The 12,868-nt window shown below is 40.1% G+C and overlaps 1 protein-coding gene across 1 annotated transcript in view; it reads left to right on the top strand.

The window, feature by feature from the left end:
* slit1.S (slit guidance ligand 1 S homeolog) overlaps positions 1–12,868 on the top strand; it is a 233,092-nt gene that overhangs the window by 186,933 nt on the left and 33,291 nt on the right. Inside the window, 6 exon segments of the mRNA NM_001087109.1 lie at positions 772–795; positions 3,740–3,884; positions 6,140–6,214; positions 7,904–8,047; positions 9,414–9,557; positions 11,902–12,068. Of these exon segments, the coding sequence (NP_001080578.1) occupies positions 772–795; positions 3,740–3,884; positions 6,140–6,214; positions 7,904–8,047; positions 9,414–9,557; positions 11,902–12,068 (699 nt within the window).

The raw sequence follows: 12,868 nt of genomic DNA, 5'->3' as shown, positions 1-12,868 counted from the left end.
GATAAAATGGAGTCTATGGGAGACAGCTTTTCCATAATTTGGAGCTTTCAGGATAACAGGTTCCATGCCTGTATATAGCATATATGTAGATCTCCCCCAAGTGAAACTCTTTTACCATATGTTAAGCAGTTGCTCCACTTTGGGCAGTAATATTGTTCAAGGTCTGACCCAAGGTAGAATATGGTTTCTGTTTTGGACTTTGCTTTACAATAGTTGCTCCGTTGTTTGCCTTCCTCTCCACTGTCCATCCACTATAGCTGTAAGTCTTTTCATGACCATTTGATGGCACTGTTCTGTTAGGGGTTTTGAAGCATGCCTTCACCATAGCACTCAGTAGAGCAGGGGTCCCCAACCTTTTTTTTACCTGTGAGCCACGTTCAAGTGTAAAAAAATGATGGAGAGCAACATAAGTCTGCAAAAAGTTCCCGGGGCTTCCGAATAAGGGCTGTGATTGGGCATTGGTAGCTTCTATGTTGACTTGCAGCCATCAGGAGGCTCTGTTTGGCAGAACACATGGTTTTATGCAACTAAAGCTTGCCTTTAAGCCAAGAATTCAAAAATAAGCACCTGCTTGGAGGTCACTGGGAGCAACATCCAAGGGGTTGGAAAGCAACATGTTGCTCACGAGCCACTGGTTGGGGATGACTGCCGTAGAGTATTTTTTGAGTACTATTTTGCTTCCGTAAAAATGTATGTGAGTATCTGTGTGCTCCTTTTAGTTTGTGTGTAAACTAATAACCAGTATTAATATGCAACCTTTTCTCTTTACAGCAAAAGAACAATATTTTATTCCAGGTATGTCATCTTTAATATATGGGGATCATAGAGGGGTTTCAAATTGTTCTTTAATGTGGCTGCGGTGATGAATGTGGCACATTTGTAATCTTGTTAGACTATAGAAAATCAATAGCAATGCAGCACAGCACATCACGTTTAAAATATTGTTTAATATACTAACACTTTGTTAAGCATTTGTAATCAGACCCGCGCCTGAGTTGGGCCTGCTGCTCCTAAACAAAAAACAGCAATTAGGGAGCAAATGAAAGAAAACAAGTGGATATGCAAGATGAAACCCAAGGCAAGGAGTTATTTCCTTGTATGTGCAAAGTGCTGTGTAAACTCCTGATCAGGAAGGAAACGATGGACAAATTGCTTTACAAAGTAAAGGCAATTGAGCACACGTCATTGTGTATTCTTCTCTTTTGCTGTAATGCAAGTCTATAATTGCTACATGCAGTAGCTTGTTGAATAGGTGACACATAATTGCTAAATAGTATTGATTGCTTAATAAAGCATTCGCTTAATGAGTTGCATGTTTACTCTATTGGAACAGTATTTATTCAACTTTCTAAATTATACCCACCTACTGGCACAAGTGCCTGGCATTAAAAAGAAACTGTTTCCCATTAAAGTGAATGGCAAGGGTTGCCTGCAGGTATAGAAATTCTCATTGTCATGGTTCTCACTGAACCACAAACCAAGTTTAATGCAACAGTAACAAGGCAGAAGGGCTTTCTCTATGGTGTTTTTACGTGTTTTGCGCCTTGCATTCTGCCTCATAATAGTAAATGAAGTCCAGTATTTTCATCATCATCATCATCATTTATTAATATTGCACCAGCAAATTATACAGCACTTTACATTAATTGTTAACGTATAAGGACAAAAATGTAACCAGCGGCAATTCTGGGGCTCAGATGCCAACCCCTTCTCTCTTGCTCCACGCATAAAAATTAGCGTTGGAGCGGGTCTAATGGGAGCAGCATAGCTAGTGCATTAAGTGCAATAGCTCTCTCTGCACTAGCAGAGCCGAATTTCCAGGTTAAAACCCGAAATCTGGCTCTTAAAGTTACAAGAGGCGGCTTTTTGCCACCCCTTGTAACCGGCCACTCGCTGACGCCTGAGGCAAGGTTCTCTCCTTGAAAAAAGAGAAAAATTGCCAGCACACGGTTTGCCTTTAAAAATAATTTTTACAAAAAATAAGGTGTACCACACTTTGTCCAAAATAAGTAAGTTCACGTGCCACATCAAGGCCCCTCATTGTACGTGATCCTATACTATTTATGAGCATTCTAAGTTTGTAGTGCTTTTAAAATCAAGTCCCCCAGCAACCAATGTGACTGAGTAGTAAGACGAATGTGCACTTACCCTTAGCTCAGGAGCTCTAGTGGGAAAGCAGGGAGCTTTTAAGCCCCAGCCAAAAAACATACACCTGCGAATAATTACCTTCCTTTGTAGTGCATTTAAATTTTAAAATCAAGTCCCCCAGTAAACAATGTGACTGAGTAATAAGACCATGATGCACTTTCCCTTAACTCAGGGGCTATAGTGAAAAAGCAAGAAGCTTTTTAACCCAAGCCAATTAACATACATCTGAAAGTGATTCCCTGTTTTAAAGGCTGAATGGCAGCTATAGGCAATATTCGGCTAAACTAAAACACAGAAAGAAATCGCCAGCAATCGGTCTAACTCTCGCTGTGGCGTTGACCAACTGCTATAAACACCATTGTGCCATCGCTCGGCTTAACCCACATTCTGGAGTTGACCAGCTGCTATAAACGATAAAAGCCAATATTTGTACACAAAGAGAAAAGAGGAAAAATTGCCAGCACACAGTTTGCCTTTAAAAATAAGGTTTTCTCCTTGCCTCATGGCAAGGGTTTGCAGAGTATGAATCGAATTAGAGGGCCCAACTGCAAGAGCTTACTTCCAAAAAATGATCTACTGTATATCGCTTTATTAATTGTTATCTGCTACAGAATACCTTGCTTTGGACAGTGGCACATTTTGATATTCTGAATTATCATCCAGGTCTCATCACTAGATAGATCATTGCAGTTAGAGGGCAAGTGCTGGTGGAAAAGCACCTGAGGCTGCCACTGGTACTGTATTTTCAGGCCCATCTGTACTACCACTCTCAAGTGGTTCCAGTTGAAGTCAACGGCTGGTTCTTCTGGTGGGAAAACCCATGTGCCATATCCCTCACAAGCCAGAGCAAACCCCTAGTGCAGAGGTCAGCAACCTTTACTATCAAAAGAGCCATTTTGCTCCTCTCCCACTAAAGAAAAATAGTCTGGAGCCGCAAAACATAACACAGCTTATAAACTTTTTTAAACTTTTTTTAACTGTTACAACAACAGAATACAACAAACAGAAGTGCATTGTGTATATGCAGGGCTACTTGGAAATAAATTAAACACTGAATAGCCCTATTAAATGCTAGTGTTCTCATCTGTTTAATGTGACTTCTGTTTCTGAAGCTCCATGCTGATCGTCTCTCTCTTGTCTTGAGTGTGTGACCGCGGTAAGGACCATGATGAATCATCTTGCTGTGGCTCAATCTTGCCACTCCTGGGAAGTCTATACCATGGCTTACCGTGGTCGCACACTCAAGAAGCCACCAGCAGGTGCGAGGGCTGTAAATACGACCTGACAGGCAAAGCCGCAAGACTGAGCCGCAGCAAGCAGGACGAAGAGCCGCATGCGGCTCTAGAGCTGCAGGTTCCCTACCCCTGCCCTAGTGTGAAGGTGACTTGCAAAAGCTTTCACAAAAATCCTATATTACGATGTTGCAGACAGCTGTATTTCATACTCATAAACATGTCAAGAAGGATGTGGCCATTCCTGGCATTACAGTCAGCACCATATAATTTTTTTCCCATAGATTTTTTTATTTCAGGCAGTATATTCACAGCTGAGTACTCTTCCATGACAATGCTAATGATTTTTCTCTTTATAGGGACAGAGGATTATCAGCTGAATAGTGAATGTAACAGTGATGTTGTGTGTCCCCCCAAGTGCCGGTGTGAATCCAATGTGGTGGACTGCTCGAACCTGAAGCTTACCAAAATCCCAGAGCGTATTCCTCAGTCCACAGCAGAGCTGTCAGTATAGCAGCCCAACTGCGCAGTGCATATATCAATGATCATAATATATATCTCACTTACCTACAGCCTCTTCAGTCTTTTCTAGTTGTTATTGGCAAAACATAGCTACAGTTACTACTCTGATATTTTTATTTCCTCTGGGCTTTGTTTATCTGTCAATGTTTTTTCACAAAACAAATGCATGAGCGTTAAATCTGAGAACAATATGAGAAGCGTAACAGATATGATTTAATTTATTGCTCGTTCCCCATCTCTCGTACGTATCTGATTATCTCTTGTCATCATTTTCTTCTCTACAGTGGAGTTTTCTGTTCTTCGTGGAAGAATTAAGAAAACAAACTCTTGTTATGCTTGGGGCCTGGGGCTTTCCATAATTTAGATCTTTATACCTAAAGTCTACTAGAAAATCATATAAACATTAAATAAACCCAATAGGCCGGTTTTGCTTCCCATAAGAATTAATTATATCTTAGTTGGGATCAAGTATTGTATTGGGATTGGGATCAAGATACTGTTTTATTATTGCAAGAAAAGGGGATATGATTTTTAAAAATTTGTATTATTTGGATAAAATGGAGTCCATGGGAAATGGCCTTTCCATAATACAGAGCTTTCTGGATAATGAGTTTTCCGGATACCAGATCCCATACCTGTATTGGGATTGCACTTTTTACGCATGTGATAAAGGGATTAACCTCAGCACATATGATAAAAAACCAATCAAGGTATTTAGTTGTGGAAATCCAGTGCAGCAAGAGTCCATCTTTTCTACTGGTACCTTATTTTATGAATAGTAGACTCACTATTCTGAGAAGATTTTGAGTTAGCACAGTATTCCTATTTGGGATTAAATTTCATTCTCCATCAGCCTTGGCCAATAAGAGTTGTGCTAGTTATTTCCCAATACACTTGGAGGAAAACTTAAGGAATAATGGACAGAAACATTTGATAAGAACTGGAAAGGACAAAGCTCAGCATCTGGATAATTTATGTCCATTTGTTTTGCTCTTAGAAGATTTTGGGTATATATTCAATTTGCCTCCAGGATATAATGAGCTTGTGAGGATCCTCCAGTGAGAATCCTGCCTGCTCTGTTTACACATACATAAGATTCTGGCCAAAGTTATTGAACCTTATGAACTAGCTCTGAACTCCCAAATAGAAATGCAGGTATGGAATCTGTTATCCAGAATCCCATTATCCAGGAAATAGACTCCATTTTATCCACATCATTCTAATTTTTTAACATGATTTATTTTTTCCCCCCTTATATTAAAATAGTAGCTTGTACTTGATCCCAACTAAGATACAATAAATCCGTATTGGAAGAAGAAGCAGCCTATTTGGTTTATTTAATGTTTAAATTATTTTCTAGTAGACTTAAAGGTACGCTGTCATGGGAAAGCATGTATTTTTCAAAATCCATCAGTTAACAGTGCTGCTCCAGCAGAATTCTGCACTGAAATCCATTTCTCAAAAGAGCAAACAGATTTTTTTATATTCAATTTTGAAATCTGACATGGGGCTAGACATATTGTCAGTTTCCCAGCTGCCCCAGTAAATAAATCTATTTGCTCTTTTGAGGAATGGATTTCAGTGCAGAATTCTGCTGGAGCAGCACTGTTAACTGATTAATTTTGGAAAAAATGTTTTTTCCCCATGACAGTATCCCTTTAAGTGTTGTTCTTAGATCTACCAGGCAGCTGTTATCTTGTGTTAGGGAGCTGCTATCTGGTTACCTTCCCATTGTTCTGTTGTTAGGCTGCTGGGGGGGAAAGGGAGGGGGGTGATATCACTCCAACTTGTAGTAAAGAGTGACTGAAGTTTATCAGAGTACAAGTCACATGACTGGGGCAGCTGGGAAACTGACAATATGTCTAGCCCCATGTCAGATTTCAAAATTGAATATAAAAAAATCTGTTTGCTCTTTTGAGAAATGGATTTCAGTGCAGAATGCAGCTAAGGGGTGAAAAAGATTACATTTTTAGGGATGGTTTATGACTTACTGGGGCATATTTATTAGAGATTAATAACAGGGCTCATTACAAAACTCTAAAAGGAAATTTCACTGTGCTCTGGGCTACAGATGTTTAGCGCTGTATATTTTCACACGTTATTAACATTCCTCTAAAAACACTATATAAGTAAATATGGAGCGGAAATCTGTAGGGAAAAAAAGCTCTGTCGCAGAGTTGTTTATAAAATGTACATTTGTATTTATTCAGGTGCATTTTCTTCTTTTCATGATACAGGCGCTTGAATAACAATGAAATTGCTGCCCTTGAGGCCACTGGTCTTTTCAGAAAACTCCCACACCTCAAGAAAATGTGAGTAAATGTGCTAATAAAACAATCCCTTTAAAGGGCAACTAAACACTGCTGTTTTGCTGTTGCAAGGTGCTTTGTACAATAAAAAACATGTTGGCATGATAGTAAGGTATTTGACATAGGACATAAACAGTATACTGCAACTGGAATATTAAAGTTGCTATTGGCAGTTGCATATATCAGCCCCACAATGTAATTTTAAAGATATAGATATATTCAGTTTATATATTCTTAATACAGAGTCAAACAATATGGTTGTTCTACTTCATTTAAAAAATTAAAGCGTTTTAAAGGAAAGACAGTATAATGTACTGTTGCCCTGCACTGGCAACAATACAATAATTTATATAAATAAGCTGCTGTGTAGCCATGGGGGACAGCCATTCAACGCTGAACAATGAAAAAAGTCACAAGGATACACAGCAGATAACAGATAAACTCTGTAGTATACAATGGGATTCTTCAGAACTTATCAGTTATCTACTGATGGCTGCCCCAATGGCTACACAGCAGCTTGTTTATATAAACTATAGTTGTGTTTCTCAAGCAAACACACCAGTTTTAGGGTTCAAGCACACGGGCAGATTAGTGGGGATTTAGTCGGCCGACGACTAATCGCCTCTTCTGCGGGGCGTCAATCTCCCCGAACTGCCTTCCCCCGCCTGCCGCCTGCCATAATGACAAAACGCCAGTGCCAATGCACTCACGGCGCTTCGATTTCCAAAGTCGCCCGAAGTTTCCTTGTGAGGCAAATGCACTTGCTGTGCTTCGATTTCAGAAGTCGCACGAAGTTTCCTCGTGAGGCAACTTCGGACGACTTCGGAAATCGAGTGCATTCGCGCTGGTGTTTTGTCATTAAAGCAGGCGGCAGGCAGTTTGGGGAGATTGTTGCCCCATAGAAGAGGCGATTAGTCGCCAGGCGACTAAATCTCCCTGAATCTGCCCGTGTGCTTGAATCTTTACCAGTGCAGGGCAACAGTACATTCAAACACTTACATTTTTTGGTGTTACTGTTCCTTTAATAAAACCTCAGGCCTGGCCCTAAGGGGGACCCATGGGCAAGAATTCCTAGATCTTCTGCCACAGGAAAACATATAGTCATATGAAGGGGCATTTCTCAATATTACATGCAGACATTGGGGCACATTTACTAATGGTCGAATATCGAGGGTTAATTAACCCTCGATATTCGACCGTCGAAGTAAAATCCTTCGACTTTGAATATCGAAGTCGAAGGATTTACTGCATTTCCTACGATCGAATGATCGAAGGAAAAATCGTTCGATCAAACGATTAAATCCTTCTAATCGAACGATTCGAAGGATTTTAATCCATCGATCGAACGATTTCCCTTCGATCAGAAAATTGTTAGAAAGCCTATGGGGACCTTCCCCATTACTAACATTGATGTTTGGTAGGTTTTAGTTGGCTAAGTAGGGGGGTTGAATTTGTTTTTAGAGAGACAGTACTTCGACTATCGAATGGTCGAATAGTCTAACGATTTTTAGTTCGAATCGTTCGATTCAAAGTCAAAGTCGTAGTCGATGGTCGAAGTAGCCAAAAAAAAGTTCGAAATTCGAAGTATTTTTTTACATTTAATTGGGCAATGCAGAATTCAGCGATCCTTGCTTTCAGCAGCTGATTAGAAATGGATTCCAAAATCAAATATTTTTAATGTTGTTTCTGCAGAAACCTGAGCAACAACAAAATTTCAGAAATAGAAGATGCGGCGTTCGAAGGGGCAGCATCTGTCAGCGAATTACATCTGACTGCCAATCATTTGGAGTCTGTCCGTAGCGGAATGTTCCGGGGCCTGGAAGGGCTGAGGACGCTGTAAGTGTTGCAAAAGCGTTAGTCTTCCATATTGACGCCGTCCCAAACAGTACCTTGATCTTTATCTCAACAACTAAGATATAATTAATCCTTATTCAAAGCAAAACCAGCCTATTAGGTTTATCTAATTTTTACAATTTTTTTTAGCAGACTGAAGGTATGGGGATTCAAATTATGGAAAGTTCCCTTATGCAGAAAATGGGCATTCTGGATAACAGTTTCCATACTTTATTTTATCCATGTATTTTCTTACTAAAAGTATTAAATCTTCTATCCTAACTGGCCAATCAAAATACAATCTTTATAACAAACTTAAGGTATGGGGATCCAAGTTATGGAAAGTCCCCTTATGCAGAAACTGGGCATTCTGGATAGCAGGTTGCATACTTGTACCCCTATCTTATTTTATCCATGTATTTCCTTCCTACAAAGCAGCTTTAAACATCCAGTATTGAATCTTCTATCCTAACTGGCCAATCAAAATACAAATCAGGGCCCAGCAGAACCTGCCAGCTTTTTGCAGACAGTGGATAGGGTTGTCACCTTTTGTAGGAAAAAAAAGTCTTGCCTTGATATAAATTTTTACAGAAATACAGAAATCAATCATAAAATGTAGTGCCTGGGGCAATGTCCATCTAGTGCATGAGCCTTAAAGGAAAACAATACCCCCAAAATGAACACTTAAGCAACAGAAAGTTTACATCATATTAAGTGCCATATTAAAGAATCTTACCAAACTGGTATATATATTTAAGTAAATATTGCCCTTTTACATCTCTTGCCTTGAGCCATCATTTCGTGATGGTCTGTGTGCTGCCTCAGAGATCACCTGACCAGAAATACTTCAACTCTAACTGTTACAGGAAGAAGTGTTGAAGTAAAAGCCAGATCTCTGTCTGTTAATTGGCTCATGTGACCTAAGAAGTATAGTTTGTTTGATTTGCTGTGTGCACTGTGAATCCTACGATCCCGGGGGCGGCCCTTATTTTTTAAAATGGCAACCCAATGGCACATACTACTAGAAAAGTATATTATTATGAAAATGGTTTATTTACACAAAGCAGGGTTTTACATATGAGCTGTTTTATGCAATATCTTTTTATAGAGACCTACATTGTTTGGGGGATATAGTTTTCCTTTAAATAGTTTAGGCTATTTCTGTGCAATGTTATGCCATGTGTAATTCCAATTAGCCCACGATTTTACCTCTCATTACAGTAAATTGCTTACAAATCCGCTGTGAACAAACAGTGTTTTACTTATAATTAGTTTCCTGCTAAAACGAATATTATTGTCAATTAAATTTCCACTGGCAGCCAGGCCTGTAATGTAGCTAATGTTTCTTTTATTTATTTCCTCCTTGCAGAATGCTTCGGAATAACCGGGTCAGCTGTGTCCATAACGACAGCTTCACCGGGCTGAGGAATGTCCGTCTGCTCTCTTTATATGATAACCAGATAAGCACCATCACTCCAGGAGCATTCGACACTTTGCAATCACTTTCTACTTTGTGAGTAGTGCAAATATCTGGGCTCCACACTTAGGGTAAGGTCACACCTGGAGATTCGGGTAGATTTAGTCACCCTGCGACTCGCGTCGCTTCGTTTTCCGAAGTCGCCCAAAGTTGCCTCACGAGGAAACTTCGGACAACTTTGGAAAACGAAGTGCCGCGAGTATCATGCCGCAGGCGATTTCTCATTCTAGAAGGCGGACGACAGGTGGAAGCAGTTCGGGGAGATTAGTCGCCCCAAAGAAGAGGCGATTAGTCGCTGGGCAACTAAATCTCCCCGAATCTACAGGTGTGACCTTACCCTAAGGATCACTGTCTGATGCCCAAATCGAGCTGAAAGTATGAAGCTTATTTTTGCAGATAGTCTTAATCCATTTCATTTAGGTTTACCCCTCTATAATTCCTCTTTTTTCCATCTTGACATGTAAGCAACATCTGGCTCCTGGGGATATTAAAATAATAATAAGCTGCTTATTGGCCCATATATGAGGCCTTCTCGACAGCCTGCCCAATTAATATCTGGCCAAGATTCAGACAGATATCTATTGGGAATGTGTAAAAATACAATTGGGCAAGAACCACACTGGTCCCTTGATTGATGGGTCTCCACGGTATGGCCCAACGGGATCAGCCCGATATTGCTCACTTGGTGAAACAAACAGATCTCATGGTGTACGCCTGGGTGTACTGGCCCTGGAGTGATGTATCTTGGCATAAGACTTTTCCCCCCATCAGAAATGACACTTGAAAAGAAAATAGCTTCCATAGAAACCCCACCAGGTCACTATGCCACCCAACAAAAGCTGTAATTTAAAATCAGCCACACAAAATATCAAAATGGGACTTAACCCCATAGGCCCAAATTATACAAAATTATCACATGACCATGTTGTAATTTGTAGGATAAAATGCAATTTTTATTAACTACCATGCCACATACTTGTTAAAACCACTTAAAACATAAAAATTAGCGCTGCGCTGGGTGTAGGGATCCCTTAACCCTAAATAACCAATTTCTGAGGAGCTCCTATATATATAGCTATGATGGATGTTCACTTATGTGATGTGGCTAAACAGCCAAAGTTCCACTTCATATGTAAATGTAGGTACTTCAAATCCAATTGGTCACAGGGAAAGGAGATGCGCCATTTGTAATCCACACCGTCCAAAACAGTTACAGTGTATCACCATAATATATTGCAACTTGCTCGTTGCTATTAAATAGTTCCCATACGTCAGGTGTGGTAAAGGGTCAATGCTCCGTATTTTGGGAGCGGAGCAGATTGGGGAGAGGTTTCTGGATGGCTCTACTTGTGGCCGAATTGGCCGTGTAATGCTATATAGTCCCGGTAGTAATGGCCGCCCGCCGCTCCCAGCGGTCGCAATGCGGCCACGGCCCAAGGTGATGCAATTGGTGACAATCACCTTTCGTATTAGCCCAATAAGTCCTGCCAATCCCAGCCTCTTATTGCCCAAAATAGATTTATACAGACCGTTGTGATCGCGTTTGCACCGTGCTTAGCTCAACGCTCCCTTGTAGGTGTGCTTTACTGGAGAACCCTGCGGCGCCTTCCAAGTCCCTGGTAGGGAGAGGGATCCCGTCTCACTCAGCTAGCAACGCAGAACCCCGAAAGCTGTTTCGTCACCGAACGTGGCTTTGTCAAGAGGCTGAGAGCCGGACGTGACGTCGTTTTATACTTATCGTCACATGACCAGAGTGACTTATCTTCCATGTCGTTACTTTGTTGCAAATCCCAAGGATACCGGCTTGTCAGGCAGAATTGCAAATGTTCCTTTCATTTTCTGCCATAGTATTTCTTGTATCCTTTAGAATGTATCCTAGATAGAATGTATCTTATGGACACTTCAGTCAATAAGGCAAATAGGTTGTTCGAAAGAAACATCCTCAAAATCACTCTGTTACATCTAGACTACATATGTGGCATGGTTCAGTAGAATTGAAAAATGTATGAAATTTTTTTAATTATAACATCTTTTGTCCTCTTATGTTCTTAATAATATGCATATATAATCAGTACCAAGTTATATGAACTTGGACCAATTTTGAATGTATTAGTATAATCAAAAATCAAATCAGCCGATACTTTAAAATAAAATGTATTTTTTAATTACTATAATTAGATTACAAGGAAGTAACATGCAAGTCTTTTTGTGTGTCAAAGATCTGATATTAATTTAATTATGATTTCTATCATACTGGGTTATAATTACAGTTTTAATTATATAATATCCCTCAGAAGGTATTAAAGCTCATCCCCACTCTACATGAATTCATTATTGCAGCCATCTTGAATTATGATTATGTTGTGTCATTTCTGCACAGGAACTTGCTGGCTAACCCATTTAACTGCAACTGCCAACTTGCTTGGCTTGGGGATTGGCTGAGGAAGAGGAAGATAGTAACTGGAAATCCTCGCTGTCAAAACCCAGATTTCCTGAGACAGATCCCTCTGCAAGATGTGGCCTTCCCGGATTTCAGATGCGAAGAAGGTACCTCATTATCTTTAGTTTTCAGGAGGCTTAATTAATTATAATTCCACTAGGATAGCCAGTTATTTATGGAGCGTGAACTAGTTCCAAAAAATTTTGAAAATACAATTTACACATTGGACACTATTTAGTTGAGTGGAATACTCTCTAAATTGCTCACCCTTCATCAGTGGTTCCCAGACTATGGAACCAGCCATAGCAGAGTCCAGCCTTAAGCCATTTGGGGTGAGATTTGGGGAGAATGCATATTTTCTCTCCTAAATACAACTGCAAGACAATCTTGAAAGTGAGTCAGATAAAGTTTTGGGGTTGAACACTTATTTGCTGACCCAAATATTGTTGGCACTGTGGTGTTTTCATATATCTGTAACCTGGTTATTAGTTAGGGATACCCTAGTCAATTGTTATGCCTCTGAGGGGAGCTTAAATTAAGAAGCCCTAAAAATGAATATGGCTAAAATTGCCATATTGTATATACTGAACTAACTGTATCAACCTAAAGGTCCACCACCTCTATAGTAGTAATGATCCAGACCTACAAAGTTGTCGCAGGAGCTGACCATCTTGGCTTTTGTTAGGAGTGTCAGTGGCACTGCACAAGCTGAGTTTTGCCGAAGTTGCAGATCATCAAGCAGAAAGTGAGGCTGGCCAATCATATAAATGCTGGTGCTACAGGACTGATTATTGGTACAAAACACCAAAACTTCATGTGCAACATTTCTGCCCAACTGCTTTAAGTTTTGGTTACCCTTTAAGCTAGAGCTCCCATGCAACCTCTGATTACCTTTTGTAAATCAGAT

Source organism: Xenopus laevis, chromosome 7S (genome assembly GCF_017654675.1).
Source record: "Xenopus laevis strain J_2021 chromosome 7S, Xenopus_laevis_v10.1, whole genome shotgun sequence".
NCBI lineage: Eukaryota > Metazoa > Chordata > Amphibia > Anura > Pipidae > Xenopus > Xenopus laevis.
The sequence above is the reverse complement of the archived record's forward strand: the minus strand, read 5'-3'. Positions and strand labels throughout refer to the sequence as shown.